Genomic DNA, 9,130 nt, shown 5'->3' with positions numbered 1-9,130 from the left:
AGGAACGCCGTCTGCCGGTATCCAGAAAGAGAGGAGGGGTTCTGGGGGGGGGGGGGGGGGTGGAGGTTCTCCACCGCCACACTCCTTCCGGGACAGCAGCTCCGCCCGCCGAGTCGCCTGCTACCTCGCCCCTCCGCCCTCTGCGGGGGTGACGAAGTCCCGGGTGACGACCTGGGCCTCGCCCAGCCGCCGGACGCAGCGCCGCACCGCCGCCAGCACCGCCTGCAGCCGGCGGTCCAGCGCCAGCAGGTGGGGCTCCGTCAGGACGGGCCGCAGGGCGTCGCCCCGCAGCGACTCCCGCATCGCGTCGCTCAGCAGGAAGCCGGGCTGCGCTAGCAGCTGCAGGCGCAGCAGCGTGGAGCGCTTGATCCTGAGGGAGAGGAGGGCGGGATGAAGGGATGAAGGGATGAAGCTCTGCCGCTAGACCAGGGGTGGGCAATCCTGGGCCTGGGGGGCCGCAGCCCTGCAGGTTTTCGATGTTTCCCTCCTCAAACACACCTGCTAGCATGACGCGGCTCTGCAGGAAGCTGGACCAGGAGCCACTAACTGCCGTGTGGATGTGAGGAGACATTGAAAACCTGCAGGGCTGCGGCCCCCCCAGGGCCAGGATTGCCCAGCCCTGCACTAAAGGGATGTTTTTTTTTCAGAAGTCAGACTCACACGCAGCACTGAGACAGCGGGGACAGGATGGACGTCTCGTCCCGGGAGTGTCTCCCAAACCTGAAGGCGAAAAAAAAAAAACCAACGTCGGCGTTAAAACGTGTGGAAAAGCGCCGCGTCGGCAGAGCGGCGGTCTCACCCTCGGGCGTTGTCCAGGTGCAGCAGGAACCCTTCGTCCCCGAACCTGGTGAAGACCTCGTAGTGGTGTCTGTCCATGTTCCCTGCAACAACAACAACAACAACAACAATAAGCATGACACACAGCACAGATGACATTTCAGTCCTCTCGGACCCACGGTGCAAAAAGGCACATAACTATATATTAAAAATAAGAATTAAAAAATATATACACCATATAATCATATAAACCAGGGGTCTCAAACTCCGGTCCTGGAGGGCCGCAGCCCTGCACGGTTTGCACGTCTCCCTGCTTCCACACAGCTGATTGCAATGAGCAGCTCGTTGTCTGGCTTTGTGCTGAAGGTGGTGAAGAACCATCAGGACGTTGAGGGAGGGAGACGTGGAGAACGTCCAGGGCTGCGGCCCTCGAGGATCTGAGTTTGAGACCCCTGGTATTAACAGCTAAGTGACAAAGTCTGGGTATAAAATAGAATAGACAGTAACAGAATTGGGTAAAGTTTGTCTGAAGTGATTCTAAGAAGTTGGACAAACAGAGACGAGAGTGTTTGCGTGGCGCCGACCTGTGAGGAAGTCAAAGATGGACATGTCCACCACGTTGAGCAGACGGTTTCCAGAGCTGTAGGGCTGCAGCGTCTTCACCGTGTCACAGAAGAAGGGATTGTCCTCCCACCTGCGGGACAGATGGAGGACACGTTCAGTTTTTGGACTTCCCGCCGTTTGGCTCCGGAGTCCCGCGGGACGGCCTTACTCCTGGCGCCCGGCGAAGGTGTAGGAGCGGCTCCAGGGGTTGGCCACGGAGACCCGGGGCGCCACGCTGAGGCCGGGCAGGAAGGCGGACAGCGAGCCCTCCAGCAGGTCGGGGCCGCCGCACACCGCGTACTCCGTCTTGCACACGTACAGGCACTTGGCGAAGAAGCAGGTGTTGTTTGCTGTTTTGGGGGGAAAGACAGGCATTGGCAGGGGAACGGAACCAGCAACCGCTCCATTGAGACTCCTACGCCGGGGGGGGCGGCCGCCCGGTGGCGCCACCATGAACTGCAGACTCTGAATCTGATGTGTCGGCAGGAGACGTCTGGAAACGTTTGGCAATAAAAAACTAAGAGGAAGAAATGGAATCGGGAACATTTAGGATTTAATCTGGTTTTATACTATTGCAGGACAAATATAATCTTATATAATAAGACACGTAAACCTCTGGAACTTCCACCGACTGACCTGACGGACTTCAGGAGAAATGTTGGATGTATAAACAGGAAGTGGTGGATGTATAAAGAGGAAGTGGTGGATGAAAAAAGAGGAAGTGGTGAATGTATAAAGAGGAAGTGGTGGCTGTATAAAGAAGAAGTGGTGGATGTATAAACAGGAAGTGGTGGCTGTATAAAGAGGAAGTGGTGGCTGTATAAAGAGGAAGTGGTGGTTGTATAAAGAGGAAGTGGTGGATGTATAAACAGGAAGTGGTGGATGAAAAAAGAGGAAGTGGTGAATGTATAAAGAGGAAGTGGTGGCTGTATAAAGAGGAAGTGGTGGCTGTATAAAGAGGAAGTGGTGGCTGTATAAAGAGGAAGTGGTGGTTGTATAAAGAAGAAGTGGTGGATGTATAAACAGGAAGTGGTGGCTGTATAAAGAGGAAGTGGTGGCTGTATAAAGAGGAAGTGGTGGTTGTATAAAGAGGAAGTGGTGGCTGTATAAACAGGAAGTGGTGGATGTATAAAGAGGAAGTGGTGGCTGTATAAACAGGAAGTGGTGGCTGTATAAAGAAGAAGTGGTGGATGAAAAAAGAGGAAGTGGTGGCTGTATAAAGAAGAAGTGGTGGATGTATAAAGAGGAAGTGGTGGATGTATAAAGAGGAAGTGGTGGATGTATAAAGAGGAAGTGGTGGATGTATAAAGAGGAAGTGGTGGCTGTATAAAGAGGAAGTGGTGGATGTATAAAGAGGAAGTGGTGGTTGTATAAACAGGAAGTGGTGGATGTATAAAGAGGAAGTGGTGGATGTATAAACAGGAAGTGGTGGATGTATAAAGAAGAAGTGGTGGCTGTATAAAGAGGAAGTGGTGGTTGTATAAACAGGAAGTGGTGGATGTATAAAGAGGAAGTGGTGGATGTATAAACAGGAAGTGGTGGATGTATAAAGAAGAAGTGGTGGCTGTATAAAGAGGAAGTGGTGGTTGTATAAACAGGAAGTGGTGGATGTATAAAGAGGAAGTGGTGGATGTATAAACAGGAAGTGGTGGATGTATAAAGAAGAAGTGGTGGCTGTATAAACAGGAAGTGGTGGATGTATAAAGAAGAAGTGGTGGATGTATAAACAGGAAGTGGTGGATGTATAAAGAAGAAGTGGTGGATGTATAAAGAGGAAGTGGTGGATGTATAAAGAGGAAGTGGTGGATGTATAAAGAGGAAGTGGTGGATGTATAAAGAGGAAGTGGTGGATGTATAAAGAGGAAGTGGTGGTTGTATAAAGAGGAAGTGGTGGATGTATAAACAGGAAGTGGTGGCTGTATAAAGAGGAAGTGGTGGCTGTATAAAGAGGAAGTGGTGGATGTATAAAGAGGAAGTGGTGGCTGTATAAAGAGGAAGTGGTGGCTGTATAAAGAGGAAGTGGTGGATGTATAAAGAGGAAGTGGTGGATGTATAAACAGGAAGTGGTGGATGTATAAAGAGGAAGTGGTGGATGTATAAAGAGGAAGTGGTGGATGTATAAAGAGGAAGTGGTGGTTGTATAAAGAGGAAGTGGTGGCTGTATAAACAGGAAGTGGTGGCTGTATAAAGAGGAAGTGGTGGCTGTATAAAGAAGAGGTGGTGGCTGTATAAAGAGGAAGTGGTGGATGTATAAAGAGGAAGTGGTGGATGTATAAAGAGGAAGTGGTGGCTGTATAAAGAGGAAGTGGTGGCTGTATAAAGAGGAAGTGGTGGCTGTATAAAGAGGAAGTGGTGGCTGTATAAACAGGAAGTGGTGGATGTATAAAGAGGAAGTGGTGGCTGTATAAAGAGGAAGTGGTGGCTGTATAAAGAGGAAGTGGTGGATGTATAAAGAAGAAGTGGTGGCTGTATAAAGAGGAAGTGGTGGCTGTATAAAGAAGAAGTGGTGGCTGTATAAAGAGGAAGTGGTGGCTGTATAAAGAGGAAGTGGTGGATGTTTAAAGAGGAAGTGGTGGCTGTATAAAGAGGAAGTGGTGGCTGTATAAAGAAGAAGTGGTGGCTGTATAAAGAGGAAGTGGTGGCTGTATAAAGAGGAAGTGGTGGCTGTATAAAGAGGAAGTGGTGGATGTATAAAGAGGAAGTGGTGGCTGTATAAACAGGAAGTGGTGGCTGTATAAAGAGGAAGTGGTGGCTGTATAAAGAGGAAGTGGTGGCTGTATAAAGAGGAAGTGGTGGCTGTATAAAGAGGAAGTGGTGGCTGTATAAACAGGAAGTGGTGGATGTATAAACAGGAAGTGGTGGATGTATAAACAGGAAGTGGTGGCTGTATAAAGAGGAAGTGGTGGCTGTATAAAGAGGAAGTGGTGGCTGTATAAAGAGGAAGTGGTGGCTGTATAAACAGGAAGTGGTGGCTCAGGGTACCTGGGGAGGTGAAGAAGACGGAGCGCAGGTCTTCGTTGTGGGTCGCCTGCAGGACTTCCTGTGTGAGGTTGAGCAGCCGGCCGGCCACCGGCGGAACCCTCCGGAAGTCCAGGATCCTGAGGAAGACCAACAACAACCAACATCACATTCATCAACATGCTGGTTCTGAACTGGTTCCTATCACAGGACGTTTTCAGAGAAAAACTCCATTCATGCCTGGTGAACTGTAATCAGATTACAATCGTACTGCGGAGCAGAGGAGCTGCCGACCCGACGATAACGACAAACCTCGAGTAATTCTGTCTGAGACGGTGACTCATCTTAATGATAACGTCTGGCTCTGGAGGCTTCAGGGAGAATGAGAGGAGGAGGAGGAGGAGGAGGAGGGGGAGGAGGAGGAGGAGGAGGAGGAGGAGGAGCAGGAGCAGGAGGAGGAGGAGGAGGAGGAGGAGGAGGAGGAGGTGTCCCTCTCTGGCTCATCAGCCGGTCGGGGGAAATCACGGCTTGTACAAAGAAATGCTGCAGTCGTCTGCGCAGAAAACTACTTTGTGTTTTATTTCATTACCTTTTACAATGAAAGTTGGTTGAGAAGGTGTATTTATCTCTCTATCTATCTATCTATCTATCTATCTATCTATCTATTTATTTATTTATTGGTTCGTCTGCATGGACGATGATTTGTCATCCTCCAATCCAACGGCTCATCGTTTCTCAATAAATCCCAAATACTGTGGAACCCCTGTCCCGTACAAAGAGGAGCGAGAGGCGCCTCATCAAGGAGATTCTAATGATGACATCATCACCAAGGCTGTGAAAAAGCCCAGTAACGAGCCCCTCATTGCAATCAGGTGTGTTGGACTTTGTCCTCGGTGTGAAGGTGTGAAGACAACGTGGAGACACCTGTCCAGGTGAAACGCAGCGATTTCTGCATTGTGTCGCTGGAAGTCGACAAAATAGAAGACGTCCTCCGGAGTCTGGTCGTCTCTCTGCTGCCTGAGACACAGGAGGACACAGGAAGACACAGGAGGACACAGGAAGACACAGGAGGACACAGGAGGACACAGGAGGACACATGGAGACACAGGAAGACACAGGGAGACACAGGAGGACACATGAAGACACAGGAGGACACAGGAGGACACATGGAGACACAGGAAGACACAGGGAGACACAGGAGGACACATGAAGACACATGAAGACACAGGGAGACACAGGAGGACACATGAAGACACATGAAGACACAGGAGGACACAGGAAGACACAGGGAGACACAGGAGGACACAGGAAGACACAGGAGGACACAAGAGGACACAGGGAGACACAGGAAGACACAGGAGGACACAGGAAGACACGGGAGGACACAGGAAGACACAGGAAGACACAGGAGGACACGGAGACACAGAAAGACACATGAGGACACAGGGAGACACAGGGAGACACAGGGAGACACAGGAGGACACAGGAAGACACGGGAGGACACAGGAAGACACGGGAGGACACAGGAAGACACAGGAGGACACAGGAAGACACAGGAGGACACAGGAAGGCACATGAGGACACAGGGAGACACAGGGAGACACAGGAGGACACAGGAGGACACAGGAAGACACAGGAGGACATAGGGAGACACAGGAGGACACAGGAAGACACAGGAAGTGATCAGCCAGAGACATACTTCCACGCCGCCCGACGGGCTGAAGCACAAACGGCGTTTCAGCGGCAGAACGTGGAACTTCCTCACCTCATGGGTTTGAACATGACTTTAGCGAAGTTGCTCATCTTCAGGGCCAGTTTGAGGTGATGTCCACTGGGCTTCACCACTGCAGAGACAGACAGACCAGACGCTGCTACCCACAATGCACCGGGATGAATCGCTGGCCAGCTCAGCAAAATAAACATTATTTGTCGCGCCGCCGAAGAATCCAGGATCTGGTGTTTATCACCAGGTTTCTCTCCAAGCCACCGTTCCTGACGGGCGGTTGGTCACACGGCCCGGGATTACGTGGCGGCGGTTTAATTCCAGGTGAAGCAGAAACCTGCCGAGCTCGGAGAAACTCTGGACTATTATTAGCTAAGACTCATCGCGGGGCTGAGAAAAATGTCCTGGAGACAAATAGAGGGACCTCAAAGTGGCACCGAACGCTTCTTTGGCCCCGACGAACAGCGGCGCCGCCTGATGAGGTCATCGTGAGTCTCGGTGCTCGGTGAGGTGGCGGTGTGGGCGGAGCCTCCTGTGCTAACCGGTTACAATTCAAAGCTCAGCCTCTGAACGGAAGCCGCCGTCCCGGAGCCGCCGTCCTCCCCCGGGGACGCAAACCTCACATTGTAGTGCCAAAGGACTAAAAGCCAGCGGTCACTGTCACAGAGGCGGCGGGTCGGCGTGCGACGGCGGCGCCAAGCAGGAAACAAAGAGGTCAGTCAGAAATCAGGCTGCAGTTCTAACATGAGAGCAAACATCACAAAACAACCCCGAGAGCAAATCACTGAAGACTTCGTGGAGCCGCCGGCCCCTCGTGACCCCGAACCGGCTGCTTGTGACGTTTAACGTTCACGGAATCATTGCCAGTGATTCTCATGGACTCCGGTCGAAGGTGAATATCTGAGGTTCTAACGACGAGTCAGTGAGTGGAACGTACCTTGGCTGCAGTCACAAGCTCCTTTAAGGGCCTTTTCGTCTTGAGTGTAATCTGCAACAGAACAAAGTCCGTCAGAGAACTCGTCTCGTCTACAGAGACTACAAATGTCGGTTCTGACACGTCGACCACGACAGTGTCCGTCGGTTCTAGCAGCTTCACCTGCGCTGACCACGGTCATGTTCCGCATGTCGTGGAGGAGCTGGAGGACGGCGGGGTCGTCCCGGGCGTAGAGGGCGTAGCGGCTGATCCCCAGGTGGAACTTCAGCCAGCTGGCTTGTGGGTCGTAGGTCACTTGATGTTCCGTCACGCTGATGTTGGACGCAGCCGCCACCTCGTTGTACATCTTCACGTGTCTGAGGAGGGAGAGGGAACAGGAATACGAGCAATGTTCATTTAAAGGCTCATTTTATACCAAATCCACTTCCTGAAGGTTCTCCTGCAGTACTGACCGTCTACAGACCTGGAACAACTTCCTAAAGGTTCTAAAGCAGTACTGACCGTCTCCTCCTGCAGTACTGACTATCTCCTCTAGCAGTACTGACCGTCTCCTCCTGCAGTACTGACTATCTCCTCTAGCAGTGCTGACCGTCTCCTCCTGCAGTACTGACTATCTCCTCTAGCAGTACTGACCGTCTCCTCCTGCAGTACTGACTATCTCCTCTAGCAGTACTGACCGTCTCCTCCAGTAGTACCGACCGTCTCCTCCTGCAGTACTGACCATCTCCTCTAGCAGTACTGACCATCTCCTCTAGCAGTACTGACCGTCTCCTCCTGCAGTACTGACCATCTCCTCTAGCAGTACTGACCGTCTCCTCCTGCAGTACTGACCATCTCCTCCAGCAGTACTGACCGTCTCCTCTAGCAGTACTGACCGTCTCCTCCAGCAGTACTGACCGTCTCCTCTAGCAGTACTGACCGTCTCCACACCAGGACAGACGTCCCAGAAGAAGACAGTGTGTCCTCTCTCTCCCTGGTTGTTCCAGGTTTTAAAAAGTGTGTTGCTCCAAGCAGCCAATCAGAAATCAAACCCTCTATAGTGTCATCGGGGGTTCAGCCAATCACAATCAAGGTAGGCTCCTCCCCCTTTGACTCCTCCCACAATCAGGCAGCTCTGCTCTGGAGAGGAAGTACTTCCTCCTACTTCCCATAGATGGGCGTGTGTGTGGGCGGAGCCAGTCCAACTCACACAGACACAGCAGATTCTGAATGTAGCTCCTATGATCAATATTCTAATGGAGGAGGATCGAGGTTTGTGGACCAGGAGGAGGAGGAGGAGGAGGAGGAGGAGGAGGAGGTGAAGTTGGATAACATGACTCCTGTGATATTAGAAATTTGTCGCCACAAGAAAAACTTCAAAGTTCAAACATGAAAGTCAGAACTAAAACATGTTCCACATCCATGATTTGAGGGGAATTAAAACCTTTTTGTCAAAACCACTGGTTTCAAGCGTTCAAGCTAAACGCGAGAGGAAGCGTCAGAAAGAAAGAAGTTCTCGAAGTAAAGAACTGAAGTGGAGCTGAACGTCCAACAGTCTGTTCAACGTGGAGCCTGAAGGCTGAAACCAGCAGTCGTCTGCTTGTGGACTTTAAATCAAACAGAAATCCTGTCAGAACACAGGGACTCTTTCAGTTTGCCTTATTCTTTAAACGCTGTGATTCCCAGGCTTTAACGTAGCTTACTGAGAGGTTGTGGGTTCTGGGGAAGCCGAGTCGGCGCGTCGCAGACCGGCTCAGCCGCCACAGTGAAAACAGTAGTGAGGAGAATTCTTATGGCAGAATTTGATCCTGCGAGAACCACAAGTGTGGAGGTTCTGTGTGGCGCCGGCAAACTGAGCTGCTCTGGACTTCTGACGAGAAAGTCCTGGGAAACACAAGGTTTAGTTCCTGGTTTAGTTCCTGGTTTAGTTCCTGGTTTAGTGTCAGAAGGTGAGTTTGTGTTCAGGTTCCCACGTTCACATTGCTTTTTCTTTTTTCCACCACAGGAGCCCAAAATATTATATCCCACCGTGGGAATCAGAAACCGTGAGGCGGCCCCCCCGGCCCCCGGAGCCCCCCGGAGCCCCCCCGGAGCCCCCCGGAGCCCCGGAGCCCCGGACCCCCGGAGCCCCCGGCAGATTTGGGGTTTTGGCTCCC

At 51.5% G+C, this 9,130-nt stretch overlaps 1 protein-coding gene across 1 annotated transcript in view; it reads right to left on the bottom strand.

Annotated features, from left to right (window-relative positions):
* Positions 1-52: 52 nt before the first annotated feature.
* The window catches only part of fam20a (FAM20A golgi associated secretory pathway pseudokinase), an 11,090-nt gene continuing 2,012 nt past the window's right edge, over positions 53-9,130 (bottom strand). The window contains exons 2-11 of the mRNA XM_080522119.1: positions 7,158-7,351; positions 6,999-7,049; positions 6,104-6,182; positions 5,263-5,355; positions 4,363-4,478; positions 1,550-1,730; positions 1,362-1,471; positions 800-881; positions 661-720; positions 53-370 (exon numbers count right to left, since the gene is read on the bottom strand). Coding sequence (XP_080378245.1) covers positions 121-370; positions 661-720; positions 800-881; positions 1,362-1,471; positions 1,550-1,730; positions 4,363-4,478; positions 5,263-5,355; positions 6,104-6,182; positions 6,999-7,049; positions 7,158-7,351 — 1,216 coding nt within the window. The 3' untranslated portion in view covers positions 53-120. The remainder of the gene's footprint in view (positions 371-660; positions 721-799; positions 882-1,361; positions 1,472-1,549; positions 1,731-4,362; positions 4,479-5,262; positions 5,356-6,103; positions 6,183-6,998; positions 7,050-7,157; positions 7,352-9,130) is intronic.

Source organism: Blennius ocellaris (assembly GCF_963422515.1).
Source record: "Blennius ocellaris genome assembly, contig: SCAFFOLD_464, whole genome shotgun sequence".
Classification (NCBI taxonomy): Eukaryota; Metazoa; Chordata; class Actinopteri; order Blenniiformes; family Blenniidae; genus Blennius; species Blennius ocellaris.
The sequence above is the reverse complement of the archived record's forward strand: the minus strand, read 5'-3'. Positions and strand labels throughout refer to the sequence as shown.